General features: G+C 32.8%; 2 protein-coding genes and 1 pseudogene across 4 annotated transcripts; 1 reads left to right on the forward strand and 2 right to left on the reverse strand.

Annotated features, from left to right (window-relative positions):
• Positions 1-988: 988 nt before the first annotated feature.
• LOC128224881 (uncharacterized) lies at positions 989-4134 on the reverse strand. The gene is made up of 6 exons (XM_052934972.1): positions 3906-4134; positions 3440-3535; positions 3073-3136; positions 2694-2780; positions 2373-2423; positions 989-1975 (listed from the first exon to the last, which is right to left on the reverse strand). Exons 2-6 carry the CDS (start codon positions 3443-3445, stop codon positions 1800-1802), a joined length of 384 nt encoding a protein of 127 aa, XP_052790932.1. The 5' UTR covers positions 3446-3535; positions 3906-4134; the 3' UTR covers positions 989-1799.
• Positions 4135-5664: 1530 nt separating this feature from the next.
• LOC128223237 (putative nuclease HARBI1) lies at positions 5665-8326 on the forward strand (annotated as a pseudogene).
• Positions 8327-11365: 3039 nt separating this feature from the next.
• Positions 11366-15019, reverse strand: LOC128223090 (nuclear apoptosis-inducing factor 1-like). Of its 3 annotated transcripts, none has more exons than XM_052932336.1 (6): positions 14879-15019; positions 14438-14504; positions 13335-13430; positions 12698-12785; positions 12359-12442; positions 11366-11963 (listed from the first exon to the last, which is right to left on the reverse strand). In XM_052932336.1, exons 1-6 carry the CDS (start codon positions 15004-15006, stop codon positions 11800-11802), a joined length of 627 nt encoding a protein of 208 aa, XP_052788296.1. In that variant the 5' UTR covers positions 15007-15019; the 3' UTR covers positions 11366-11799. The 3 variants fall into 3 exon arrangements, with proteins under 3 accessions (XP_052788296.1, XP_052788295.1, XP_052788294.1); XM_052932335.1 differs by having other exon boundaries at positions 12359-12448; XM_052932334.1 differs by having other exon boundaries at positions 12359-12451.
• Positions 15020-15118: the final 99 nt, after the last annotated feature.

A 15118-nucleotide genomic window follows, 5' to 3' on the forward strand; every position in this document is an offset into this window, starting at 1 on the left:
CATTTTTGAAGGTTGTCTACTAACAAATTCCATTGAGCAAACAATCACTGGTAACATGTTCAATTATTTATTCTGTAATATAACATGGTAGATATATCACAGCTATACATATCACAGAAGATGTAAAATGTTAACAGCAACAGCATTTAGGTATAACTCAATAAATAATATACTATTTACAACACACACTCAGAAACACATTGGCCACAAATTCTCGACTTCATGTTCATTATTTATAAAGATGAAAATATCATTTCTAATTCTGATCTTTTAATATGAGGTTACTTCATAGAAATTTTGTTATTTAAGATATGAACATGAATCTTGAAAGTTGAAATATTATTGCAAAAATTTAAGTTTAAAAATGCAACATACCTGTTGAGTTCAAATTTTGAGACAAATGTAAACTTTCAACAATCATGAATGGGTTAGTATTGTTCATTTTAGTTCAAGATCTTATTATATTTCACCTATTGAGCACCAAAACAAGTACTAGATACAGCCTATATTGTCTTCAGGTATTCACAAGATGATATACATTGCAATTGTACACTGAAACAAACATTTTTTTCTTTGTTTTATATGCCTAGAACTAGATTATAAGTCAATAACTAATAATTCTTTAGAAAATTCAACAAATATTTTGGAGCACATATAAAAATTCCTAACAAGAAGTGTTCCATGCTTGTTTGTGAGACATTTGATTTGGAAACAATAGTGGGCTTTCATTTCAAAACCGTTAAAGAAAGCAAACTTTGTTTATATAAAGATGCATTAAGACTTATTTTGTACCATAACATAGTCTAAGGGTTTCAGTTTAGTCATTGAGCTTATAAATTGTGTAATACATAAAAATGTTTTGCATGAGTTGCCATTTACTACAGAAAGTTATGAAACAGATTAGTGAAAACTTCAAAGTGAGCCTTAAAGCTCTCACAGATATACCATTTTAACAACTTTTTTTTTTTTTTGTCCTGGAAAGGGCAAATCTTTGTTTAAATGTCTGAAAGCCAATGATAAAAGATTGCTAACAAAAGATCAGAATGCAGATTGTCATATTTCCGGTTGGCAATTGATGTTTTATGGCTGTTACTTATTGTTTAAAAAAATGAATAAACATCAGATTTTTTTATTTGAATATAAGATATTGTGATTTTATCAGCTTTCTTATATAGATGGTTTCTTTGGATGTTCACAAAAATGGCTTGTTCCAAGACAAAAAATGTCATAGTAGTCAAAACTTTCAATCTGTTAGAGTGCAACTTTAATATCAAGTTAAATTACACTAGTGTAAAACTAGTAAAATTATGATGGTTGTATTGCACTTGAAAAATAAGCAAAAGCATGTATTAAAGGAAATGAAAAAAATGTCTTTAGGTTATCACATTCGTTGATGACAATGTTAGACATAACTTAATTGCACTCTTTTTATGGAGAAATATTTTCAAACAGATCATACAGCAGAACTTGTAAGCTTGAAGAGGTTATAATTTACATGTATATGCACTTATGAAATGTAATGGGATTTTTCCTTAGTTTTTATGATTGTATTAAATGAACTAAACTGTAATGTAACATGAAAGGGAGTGAAAGTAATTTGATTGAAATTGATTTAAAAGAACATATTATAGTTAAACTTTTAGTATGTATGCCATAATGACATTCTAGCAAGTAAAGTTAACCATGTACATTATGATATATAAATAATATGTACACATTTATATTATGTTTATCATAAATATTAACAACCAATAAACTATTTTCACTCCCTTTCATTCAAGTATTCACTGTCTTTAAATTTAAAAAAATGTCTTGTTCAGATGTTTTTCTGACAGAATTTGGACTTCTGTCCTCTTCAAGCTCACAAGTTCTGCAAGGTTGAAATTAATCATTGCCAGGAACTCGTTTTGTTTCTTTTGCTCTTCAAGCATCTGATGAGCAATGTCATTTCTTTTTGATGGTGTAGGTCTTGATTCTGTTTTGGGATAAAAGACAAATATATAATCATACACAAGTAGAATGATGTTGTTGAATTTCTTTACTTATTTAATTTTACTATTAAAATAGTCTTTGAATGCTATTATAAATAATTTGAAAAAAATATGTTAATTCAATAGAGGTTCAGCAAGGTTATAAAAATGGTATAATGCTCCTAAAAAGGGTGGGAATGGTCTAGTGGTGTAGGTGTCCCTCTATGCCAAAGAAACTCTTGGTTCAATAACCACCAGGGGTACATTATCGTGGCTTCCCAAAGTAGAAATGAACTTGTCTGTGTTTTTTTCTATACGCTATTAGCTTTCATTGCAAAAAAATGTTGTGTTGTTTTTTTCCCAGCAGTTCTTATTAAAAAAATGTTGACTTATCAAAATAACCTGTGTTACTGTCTTCTTTGCCATTGGCCTCTGCCTCACTGATACTTATGTCTGAAACGGTAAAAAAAAATCTTAGAACTTCAAAAAAAATCACTATGACATTTTTCTTTAAATGTCTATAAGAAAGATGTTTTGAGAGATTATATGTAAAGATACGTTTATTTCATTATAAATAACTTGACCATACAGATTGTAGTCATATTTAAAAGGGCAAAACTCCTATGTGTACACTTAATTACATATTACTTTATTGTTAATAAAATTGTTGTTTATGTTCATGATTTTGTTATTGAACTAAATTCATTCAACTGATAAAATTACCATGATGCGTTGAACAGTTGGCGGTGAAAGTTGACCCTGAAGGCTCAGATGGCCTATACTTTTTGACAGCAGGAGGCTTGCATGAGTCTGAAATTTCATAATAATAAATTATATCTGATTTATAAGTTGATATGCATTCAGTCAATAAACTTTCCAACAAAATGTACGGCATGACCTAAATTATAATGACTGGTACTTTGGTATGCAAGAGTTGAAGTTTATTGATAAAAATTGCATATAATTCTTACAATAAATTAAAACACTATATTGTAAGCCTCCGCTGATCTTAAAATGCTTATATGAATGTACAAAATAATGAATGCATTATGTACATTTATTTGTACATACATTATATTTCACTCAATATATGCAAATTTACCTTCGAAAACATCCACTCCACCAGCAACCCCTGTTACCATTTCCTCGGGGATTACACTCAGGATCTAAATGCAAAAACAATTGTGTAACAATAAGTAACTATTTTGCTGAATCTAACCATTATTACTTATTTCTAGAATGAAGGTACATACCATTTCCGTGGACAGGAACAAGACAATTTAGCCAATAAATTTCCAGTGTTGACATGAAAAATGATAATGAAAATTGTCCGACTTAAAATAAATAATGCTTATACGCCCACCACATTGCCAAATATATTCTATGAAGTGATAAGCTAACTACAAGGTCAATCAAAACATGTATGTGCAATAAATACATTGTACCCAAGAAGAACATCAGTGTCTCACCTTCATCTCTACATCAGTTGGCTCTTGGGGCCCAGGACCCCCACCTGTCCCGGCAGCAAAATGCCTCCGCTTTATCTCGTTCTTCTTTGCTGCAGACTGAAAACAATTTTAAAAATATATACATCTATACCATCATTAACCAGTTTTAAAAAAAAACATGCATATATATCAACTGTAAAAGACACAACCAAAATTAAAATCGAATACCAGGGGCAGATCCAGGAGTTGACTTTAGAGGGTGTGTAACTTAGAGGCCAAACATTTTGACATGCGCCCCAACCTATGAACTGACAGAATACTGCATTAACTATTTGCATGTGTGTTTGAGGTTACCAACTCAATGCCATTGTTACAATTTGTAGTAAGTGCGCATTTTTTGTATGTTCTATAAAGGTAAATTTAGACGATTTTAAAAAGAGGGGGGGGGGGAACCCCCTTTCATCTAAATCGGCTTGTGAATACATACCTTTAAATCCGTCCACTTCTTTTTTAACTGATCAATACTCCTTCCCGGCCCTACTGCACTGATCCTGAATGAAATAAAAACAACAACGATAATTCATAATTACATTTCGAAAATATTAATTGAATAATTGAGTAGATCTAGTGCGATTAAATATTAGGTGGCAAGATGCATTTCTAAACAGATCAATATCCGAAATAAAACAGTGACATAACTAGGGAATGAAATGTTCATTTCGAATCGATACAGCTTATGTTTAAGTAAACTGGAATCATAACCTTAGGTTTAAAATTAATCCTTCCACGTACTTTTTAAAAAGAAACTGAAAGTAAAACTGAAAGTAGCAAATCCTTATTCTTCAAGCAATTCAAGCAAAACGTGCATAAACGTATGAACTTTACTCGTTATCTAAACTAAGGCCGGTTGTTGATGATTGAATCAGTCATCATCAGCATCCACCATACCCACCACAACCACCACCACCACCAACTTCACCACCTTCATCATCATCCACATCCTCAATCATCAGCAACATCTACGCATCATCATCTCGTCATGATCATTGTCGTCATCGTCACATCATATTTAGTATCATTGCCGTCGTCGCATCATCATTATTATTATCATCATCTTAGTCGTCGTCACCGCATTATCATTTTAAATAATAATCAAAATATTCTTCTTCGTCGTCATCGCATCATCATTATAGTGTCATTGTCGCATTATTATTGTTAAATCATCATTGCCGTTGTCGTCGCATCATCGTGACTGTCATCATCAGCACCATGCTGCACGTTTGCATTTACTTAACAGAACATTCATTATACGCATACTATAATATTTCACTTATCAAAGACAATCACCAGCCTGAAAAAACAACGTATTTTGTTGTTGTCCAATTTTCATTATAATAACACATATTTTAAAGGGAGCGTCGGAACCCGCCACTGCCTCCATCACAAAAAATCCCGGATGATGATGTTATTAAGATACAATTGTAACAAAAATAGCAGATGGTTAATCAGAATAGAGACCACGAGTTTGTATCAGTTGTATCAATCATTATAAAAAGGAGAGTTACATTAATTGATAATCAAGAGATTATCAGTATTATAAATATTATTATTTCATTGTTATTATTATTATTATTTATTATTATTATTATTATTATTATTATTATAATTATCATTCATAAAAACGACAGGTGCGCTCATCAGGTTAATATGACGTAACGTCATTTCAATTCAGACTGGGTCACTCGCTTTAACGCTGTGCTTTATCGTTATTTTTTACGTACGACCGGAGAGTTTACGAGACGTTTCTGAAACGCCTTTATGATTATCGTTAAGTTGGTCGTTATTATGATCGTAAATTTACGATAATGGCAGATCGTAAAATCTATCTGAAACGCACCCCTGGTACCTTAGGCTAACCTAAGTATATTGGGGGCGTATTATCAACGATCGTACGCGCAAATATTATCGTAAGTTTGTCGTACGTCAAATTTACGATCGTAACCGCGTCTTACTAAGATTCGTAAACTTACGATTATCTTAACTGGTGCGTTAAAGTTACGACAGGTGAAACGCTCTCGTAAATTTCGTAAATATGGCGGCGTTGTTTGTTTTCGGCCAAAGAAGAAGAAAACAACGCACCTTTAAGGATCGCATTTCATCCTTAGATCATCTGTCAGATGTGGAGGTTGTGGACCGATATAGACTCTCACGAATCGCCATTAATTATTTGGAAGATAACCTAAGAAATGACCTTTCACCTCCTACAAACAGGTCACAATCGGTATCGTCTATGACGAAGGTAAAACTGTACTGGTACTCTTAAAAAAAAGACCGTCAGTTATATCTATATAACTTATTCAAAATTTCATTGAGTGCTTGAATTAACTCAATGCTTTTATATAAGTTTTATAAATGATGTATCAAAGTAGAGCAATATAAAGATACACCAGGTGGCATGTACTGTACTGTATGTATATGAGCAATAAATTATAAGACCTCAAAACGAAATGAGAATGACACAGCATTTTAAATAAACCTTTGCAAAAAACACATACCTTCATTGTCCATGTTATCCGATAATTGTGAAATATAGTAATAGTAAGAAGGCGAGTCCAGCAAACATCAGCAGGGCTCGCCACAAGAAATGAAATGCACCGTAAATCCTTCAAACATGTAAATATTTACAGCCATAAATTTCCAGATAAAATGAGGTCAATAACAATGACGTCATGTATTGAGAATCATCGATAGCCTATTTCAGTAATCATACACTATAGTCTTTTTCAATAAGGTATTGGAAAAATACATTTCATATATAAAAGCAGACGTACTAAACAAGTTAGTGAAAAAAGGGGTTGAACGTAAATATGTATTGCTACGAAAAGCTCTTTTTAAAATTTAATATTTCTGTAAAAATACAAACTACTTAATTTGTGTAACAGGTGCTGGTTGGGCTTAGAGTTCTGTCTAAAGGAAATTTCTTATCAGAGGTAGCCGACCTGCACGGCATATCGAAGCAAACAGCGTCAAGGGTGTTGCATGAGTTTGTAGACGCTGTAAATCGAAATATTGACAATATAAGGTAAGTTACTTAAAGGATATAACTCAATCATTGTGTTATTTGTGTGCAATACCCCCCCCCCCACCTTTCTTCGTCTATTTTTGTTTTTGCCCCTTGTCGTATACCTTAAATTACGAAGCGCGTTATATATATAAATATAAATATATATATATATATAAATATAGATATATATATGCCATCATACTAGTAAAATGCACAATGCAGTGTGGATGGACCTTAAACATCACAGGTTATTTAACAGAGTTCTTTATTCTGTAATCACAGTATAGATTAACATATTTTTGAGTTTAACGCATTAGTAATGAAACACTTTCTTTTGCCAGATTTCCAAGAACACAGCAAGAATTGGCAGAAGCAAAACTTGGCTTCTACAAAAGATGCAAAATTGCCAATATCGTAGGTAGGCAATACGTATAAGTAATGACTATATGACTTCATGCATACTAACTGATGGGTTGAAAGTTCGTATTTTTTAATAGTAGTATTTCGTACTCATTTATATTTAAATGATACAGGAACTTATTTCAATAATTTGAATTGAAATTGAAAAATGGTCCGACGGGAAAAGGTAATTCTCTGATGAAAGGTGCACACCAATCTGTTACTTACTTGATGTATTTTAATATAGGTGCAGTCGACGGAACACTCGTCCCTATCATTGCCCCGAAAGACAGTGGCGAAGCCTACATATGCCGGAAAGGATTCCATGCTATAAATGTGATGGCTACATGTAGCCACGACAGAAGGTAAATCGTTTTATTTGATTATTACCTATATATCTAGGTATTGAGATCATCTATCGGCATTCTGTAATTGTCGACCTTAATATTTAATCATTGCATTTTGAGATCGTTTTAGCCCTTTTCCTATTATATATTAGGTTCATCGACATTGTCGCCAAGTGGCCAGGGTCGCAGCATGATTCTTCTGTCATGAACACCTCGTCGTTGAAGGTAATGGCTATATGACTGAATAAGTAAGCCATGTATTATATACAAGAGTTCTGCTGGCATTTGTTTATCTATTTGGAAACCCTTGGAAAAACAATTAGAATCATGATAGGTCCATGTATCAAACCTAAGAACTTTTCTTTCGACTACTGTACTTGTTTATCCTTTAAATATTAACCAACCTCAAACTTTTAGGTGCACATATTTTGACAGTTTACGTGACACACGTTATTTTCTGCTTAGAAATGCAAGACATACTGATTTTTAAAACCACTTCTTGTCCATTATCTAACACAGGAACACATGGAGAGTGAGAGGCCAGGGATGCTGCTGGCTGATAGCGGTTATCCACTCACTACCAGCCTGCTAACTCCGCTTGCTAATCCCGTAACGTCCTGCTGAAGCAAGATATAACAACGCGCAGAGCAAGGGAAGGATGGTTATCGAGCAGAGTTTTGGAATCCTGAAAGGAAGGTTTCGGTGGGTTATCTCAATCCTTCCACCATACACCTCATCGAACACAGACTTTATAGTTGAACCTTATTTTAGAATTGAACACTCTTTATGTTTACTCGCCCATCTACTAATGCATTTTATACGACACTGTTTCTTGTTACGATCCGTAACATCACCATTATGTTTACAATTTACAGATGTCTCCACAAAACCGGCGGTGTGTTGAGTTACAGTCCCGAAAAGTCGTGTGCAATTTTTATGGCATGTGCCAGGTTGCACAATATGTGTTTGGATTGGGGTCTGACACTGGACGATGCCCAAGTAGTGGACCCAGGCCAAGATGCTATGGAGGCCTGGATGGGACAACCAGGCTTGCAGGTGCAAGAACTGCGACGACGAGTTGTGAACACTTTTGTATGAAATTGAACGTAGTTTGTTTGTTCCATTTCCTTTAATTTAAATAGTTTGTGATCGCTTTGTGTTAATACATGATGCAAAGTATAATACAAATGAATGTGTGCACTTACTTAGTGATGTAAAAGTAAACAACAAATATACAGTATTGTGACCTTTACATGGAAGTTATTGGTTGCAAATGGACTGAACATGTTGCCCTGATTAACAGAGTGATCATTTTGTACAAGTATTACAATTAACTGTTATTCAAGTCATATATGTAATTTATGCAATTGATATGAATTGTCAAAATGGAACAAATAACAAAGAAATGCCAAAACAAATCATTCGTTTTCCAAAGTCCCTTTTTAATGCTGGCATATCCGCAATGTTAACACATTTGTAAACTATTCAACAAGACGGCGTTTTAAAACAACGTATTAAAGCCATATTTTTTATTCCACCATGCAATTTTGCAAACCTAAGATTTGAGCTAATTTGCTTATTATTTAACAAATAGGATCAATTTTCATACTTATAAGAGATGTGTTCATTCAAATAACCTTAAAGCGTTTAAATGTATGAAATTGGGAGAATATTTCTTCATTTTCTTAAAGCTGCACTCTCACAGATTTACCGTTTTGATAACTTCTTTATTTTTGTTTTGGTATTTAAATTAACAATTTGTTTGCTTATATCTGTATTCCAGTAATGTAACAATGATGACAAACAATCAGCTTGGTTTCATAAATCCTGTTTTATGGCTAAAAGCGTTACTTACAGTTAAAGGAGAATGCATTAATTTAAACATATTTTTTTAAACTTAATTACAAAAATCTGCGATCTGATTTCTTTATCAGCCGTCTTATAGCATTGGTTTCCTTGCATTTTCGCATAAATTTGCTTGTTCCAAAACAGAAAATAAAATTAATTGTCAAATGATTCAATCTGTGAGAGTGCAGCTTTGAGGTTTTACATAAATACCTAGTTTTTTTACCCAAGTTCCTATTCTAATCAGGTGCAGGAAAAATTTGGCTTAAAATTATGACATAAACATAACAACATATAAATATCACATATTTTTTACGAGCAATTTAAGGGCTATTTATTGACAGTATATACCCCATGGATGGGGGCACTCTTATTAAATACACCACCCTCCTACAGAAGCAAATTTGGGATTCAAATTAGCAAAACAAACACGCACCCATACACTTTTTAAATAATTGCCCCCCCCCCCCCAATTTTATATGTTTTACTGGGGTAACCCTAAATAAAACCTCTTTAACACAACAAATATACAATTATGTCAACAACTTAGACTATCACAGTAGCATTATGCAAAAGTGCAGTACATTGTAAAATTGTAACATGTAAATGGGATAAGAACTAAAAGACATTAAGATATTTATGATATCACCCATGTCATTTTAACCATAATAACAAATCAATTATGCACAACATTACACACAGAACATCATACAACATAATTATGGCAACAGAATGGCACACTGCAACAATGTGCATTTCCTGATGTCTCAATGAATAACATTCAATAACTTACACAAATCAAAAACCTTAAAAGCTCAACTAATTAACCTTAAAAGCTCAACTAAATAACCTTAAAAGCTCAACTAATTATTCTTTCATCAATACATTTCTATTGATACAATACAATGCCGTTCAATATCATTTCTGCTTTGTACATATCCTTCATTTAATAATGCCTAACTTGCCAAAAAAAGTGTTTTTCTTGTTTATATTTGATTGCAAAACGTTCAGTCAGAATAATTTATTTTACAACTGCAATTCAATATAACAGTTATGTCAGAATAATACACCCATTTTATACAGGGAGTTCATAACAGTTTTAGTTTTATAGCAATACCTTTCCTAAGAACATCATAGGCAAATATAATATTGCACCAAAACATAAACAAGTAAATGCATCTGGGCCCAAAAACTGACTTTCACTTCGAGGAATAAGTTAAATTCTACACTTTTGAGGAAACACCCATTCAGTTTCAATTACATCCGAATTTGGCACTAAGCCTAAACTTTGTACAAAAGAGTGTAGGTTCAGGCTTTTTATCATACAACACATACAAAGAATTAAGAGTACATACAGACAAAACTAAAGTAACTTTAAATGCCTCTTCTTGTAATCAACTGTACATTTGATGTTTCAGAACATCACTTCCAATGGTTATATAAATATTTCATTGACGTCATTTACGAAAAAATGCTTGTTTTAGTGTAAGATGGCAATATATTTAACCTCATGAAAACATAAAATATAGTTTTTAGTGCCCACTTGGTGGAATTTATTACAATGTTAAACTAAAATGAACAAATTAATAATCTTTTATATACATGGCAAATTTCTCTTCAGGGACCTAAGTTCAAATCTTAGATGAAAGGCAGTAAGTTACACAAACACTATCACATCACAGTGCAATTCACATATCATAAAGTTTACTCTTAAACAGCTGGCCCCAATATCTCAAAACATCTTATGAAGCATAACAGGTGTACAAAGCTTATTTTTATAGGCCAAAATACATACTGTAACTGAACTTTGATAAATGAAAGAGTTAATTGTGATAACCATAAACATAATTCCCATTCAAAGTCTAAAGTCTCTTAAAGCCGTCGTAAGACAGCGCGCTCGTCTACGTCGCTTTGACTTAGAATACAATAACGTATAAAAATACCAAGTTTGGTCTCTTTATGTCAAACCTAACTGAAATTATTCGATACATAAGGTGACTTTGATGCTGCCCTTCCACCAGCCCGCCAAAACAATGACGCAAGTCATTCAAATAACTTGATTTCCCATTATGAAAATGTGGTTAAGAATATACAAATATGTCTTTAAAAGGAAGTTAATTTATTTTTTTTTAAATTCAAGGGCCATAATTTGTATTTAGGCTTAAAAATGAGTTATGTTCTTGTTGTAATATGGTCGTAAATAATTTTGCCCAAAACTTTAACCCAAGTCAATCAGGGGCCATAACTTGTATTAAGGATATGGAGTTATGTAACCTCATTGGGATGGTCCTGAACAATTGTGTGAAGTATTAAGTCAATTGAATGAAGGGTATAGAAGTTATTAAACAATATCCCAACCTGCCCTAAAACTTTAACCTAAGTTCCATAGTCAATCAGAGGCCATAATTTGTATAAAGGATAATATGGAGTTATCTAACCTCATTATGTGATGGCTCTGAACATCTGTGCGAAGCATTAAGTCAATTGAATGAATGGTATTGGAGTTTTAAGTGAAAATCCCAACTTGCCCTAAAATTTAACCTGCCCTAAAACTTTAACCTAAGTCAATCAGGGGCCATAACTTGTATTTAGGATAATATGGAGTTATGTAACCTCATTGATTGAAAAAGTGTTGAGAAATTGTGGCCAGTTGAATAATATAACTTAACACGTTTTCAATGAGTCTAAGAAACCGATACATAATTTTATATGAATGTTTTCTTAAATTAATATTCAAAATGTAGAAGGTCAACGGATTTTTCTTTTTGGTATTCTAACATTTTCTTCAATGTAGAATCTATTGATGACAGAATACTGTTTTGTTGCTCCTGGGCCATCACCATTCGCAGTTGAAGATTTGATGTGGAACCCCCTGTTGCATTACAAGAAGCTGAAATTAGAAAAAAAAACATTAAATAAAGATGGTCTAATTAAATGGGTAAGACATTAAAAGAATCAAGAAGAAGTTAAATACTTTAACAACATCGGTGCTCACTCAGCTTTAAGAAATTTTATTTATGACACAATTTACAAAATTATCTTTGTATTAGTTTTAAACATAGAGAATGACAACAAAAGCAGGTTATAGTTTCATGCTGGAGACTGATTTGACATAGTTACTTTCTTAAATTTTCATTGATTTAATTCTGGGGAAATCACCTTGTGTAAAGATCAATCTGTTTATTTATAATGCTCAAATTATTTTATTAGAATGATAAAAACAGATTTCCATCAAATATATTATATGTCTATAAACCTTAATGGAATATCATGAAAAAAACTCACAAAACTTTACTGATGATGAGCGGTCTTTCACATTAGCTGCTGCTCCCTGGATCATGTCTTTTTCTTCTTCTTCTTCTTCTTCTTCTTCTTCTTCTTTAAATAGAAATAACAAATGGTAATTTAAATGTATAGTATAATTGAATTTGTATGATATAACATGACTTGCCATTTTTTAAAACAAGTATGAAGAAATGGAAAACTTTGGAAGCAAACTTGTGGCATGTTTTATAATTTTGTGGTAGTTATACGACACATATATTTGATATAATGCAATGACATTAAACGCAGAATGTTAACTAGGGTCCCTTCATTAAATTTGGTTTAAATATACGGCACTACCTTTATTCGATTCCTGGTTTGAAGAAACCCCGCACTGCACGCCTCCAGGAATGCCATCAACTGACACCTTTGGAATGGTTGTCAATACCTGAAAGGTTTTTAAATGTAAGAAATACCACTACAAAAAAATAACAATTATCTTTATGAAACATATGCACATATATTCAAACAACAAACTTTTAATTGCATTGTAAAGCAAATTGTTAAAAAGAAAAGAACTGTTTCAAATATAATATATTTTATATATTCTAATTCAGCAAAACAATATCACACAATTGGCTTAATCAATATAGCTTGATATTTGTTCAAAGAATATTGAAAAACAAACTGATCAAACATGTGAAGTTTCATTGAATTTGGGTAGGTAGTTTCAGAGGATAAGTTTTTTAAGCAATTGTTGACGGACGGACTGACTGACAGACTGATGCCGGACAAAAACCGATCACAATAGCTCACATTGAGCACTTCGTGCTCTGGTGAGCTGAAAATACATAGGATAAGCTTCATTTCAGTATAGCAATACACTTCCAATAAATTTAAAATGGATCTTCAGTTTAATAGCAAGCACTTTTGCATAGGATTGATTCATATGTTAACAGATAACGTTTTGTTTATTGTGGGTGACTATTATAATTACCATTTCCTCCCAAGAATCTAGATTTATAGTCTTCAACCCATTTCCTGTCTGCCTGCTTTCTGTCCGTTCTTGCTGCGCCTTCCTCTTTACATTGCTCTGTAATTTAACAAACAATAACATATATGATAGTGTATATTATGGCAAAGTAAACAAAACACTTAACATCATATCAAATTAGTATGAAATAACAACTGGAAATATTATGCAGAACAAACAAATAATTTGATAGAATATTTAAATCAAGTAAATAAAGCAAAAGAAACTTAGATATGATATAGATATAAGGAAAGCATCTATACAATATTATACTAGTTGACTTGTTAAAGCTGCACTCACAGATCTATATATGTTTAATGTTATGCACCAGTCAATTGTACCCCCAGATCCACGGGTATACCAGGGATATCCGTGGAAATTGGCCGTGATTTTACATTCCAAGTGGCCCTGAGTAGTTTTGTCTTTGCGCCAAAATTAACAGGGAATGGGCCTGTCTTAAGTCAGGGATGCGGTGACATTTGACGGTGATTTTACCAGCAGTTTGTCTCCAGCGGGGATTTCACCTCGGGTTGGCTGGACCAAAAAAGTCCCCGCTATCCCCCTGGCCTGGGGGGGGGGGGGGGGTCCGTTGTTACAATTGACTGGTTTATTTATGTCTTAAACTATTACTAACGCGTAAAGAAAAATGCATAAAACATCAATTTTCAATCTCACAAAAAACTGCGATCAATTATTTTAGCAGCAGTCTTATATAACTGGTTTCCATGCATTTTTGCAAAATCAGCCCATTCCAAGACAAAAATTAAAAAAGTTGTCGAAACGTTCACTCTGTGAGAGTGCAGCTTTAATATATGGTTTCCTTTTACTTCATTGTTACTTTTAGAGAATGTTTTGTTGTTGATAAAATACCCATTCTTATAGGTTTAGGATATTGCTTAATTTCAGTCCAATATCCAGTAAATAAGACACACTGCAAGTCTAATGAAACCAAAATACCCTCATGTTTTTCATCTGAGTTGTAACAAGCTGTCTGCTGCACATGATGAATTATATTGAAAACATAATTTTCTTTAGCATATCACCTGTTATATTACTTTATCTAGTACCTTCATATCAGTCCACTTCTTTTTAACCTCAGGGGCGACTCTGGAGTTTCCCCCGATACTGTTCACCCTGCAAAACAAATTTAATGAATTGAATATGTATATATCAATCATGAACATTTTGTGAGTATGAAATAAATGTGCTAATATATTAGATAATTATGCCTAGGGTATATCTCCCATTCTCAACAACAAAAACAGCAATTCAATCAACATATACAGTATCGACTTTTAATCTTCAGTTAAAAAAAAAAAAAAACCCAATTTTAATTTAGTAATTTATTTAATACAAATCCACTAAGGAAAATAAAACTTGTTTATGACTAGTCAGAACAGATACTAGCATTAACATATCCATATACATTTTAATATATGTACAGGTGTCGATAAACAGATTCACAACTACTGATACAAGAAAGTTAACAAATAAACAAAAGGAAAAACCTGTCAGCCACTTCTCCCCAGTTCATTTTGAGTGTGTTTGTACTGGCCCGGCATAGCTCTATAAGCGTATTTCTTTCTTCTATCGTCCAGTTTGGCCCTCGCTTCTTTTCTTTTCCGCTTAAAGACATCCTCTAACAGAACTTTTACAAATTGTTTACGTCCAAGTGAAAACTGACAGCAGACACCAAACATCAGATAAAATACCTTCGTTTGAAGAGCTCGCTTTAACTGCGCATGCGT

The sequence above is a fragment of the Mya arenaria genome, chromosome 17, assembly GCF_026914265.1.
Source record: "Mya arenaria isolate MELC-2E11 chromosome 17, ASM2691426v1".
Classification (NCBI taxonomy): Eukaryota; Metazoa; Mollusca; class Bivalvia; order Myida; family Myidae; genus Mya; species Mya arenaria.

Coding starts and splice junctions, on each gene's coding strand:
- LOC128224881 (XM_052934972.1), bottom strand. Junction 2,424..2,693: donor CAACTGTTCAACGCATCATG/GTAATTTTATCA, acceptor TTACCGTTTCAG/ACATAAGTATCAGTGAGGCA. Junction 1,976..2,372: donor CAAAGAAGACAGTAACACAG/GTTATTTTGATA, acceptor ATCCCAAAACAG/AATCAAGACCTACACCATCA.
- LOC128223090 (XM_052932334.1), bottom strand. CDS start 15,006: ATGTCTTTAAGCGGAAAAGAAAAGAAGCGAGGGCCAAACTGGACGATA. Junction 14,505..14,878: donor TGGGGAGAAGTGGCTGACAG/GTTTTTCCTTTT, acceptor TTTGTTTTGCAG/GGTGAACAGTATCGGGGGAA. Junction 13,431..14,437: donor AGAAGTGGACTGATATGAAG/GTACTAGATAAA, acceptor GTTAAATTACAG/AGCAATGTAAAGAGGAAGGC.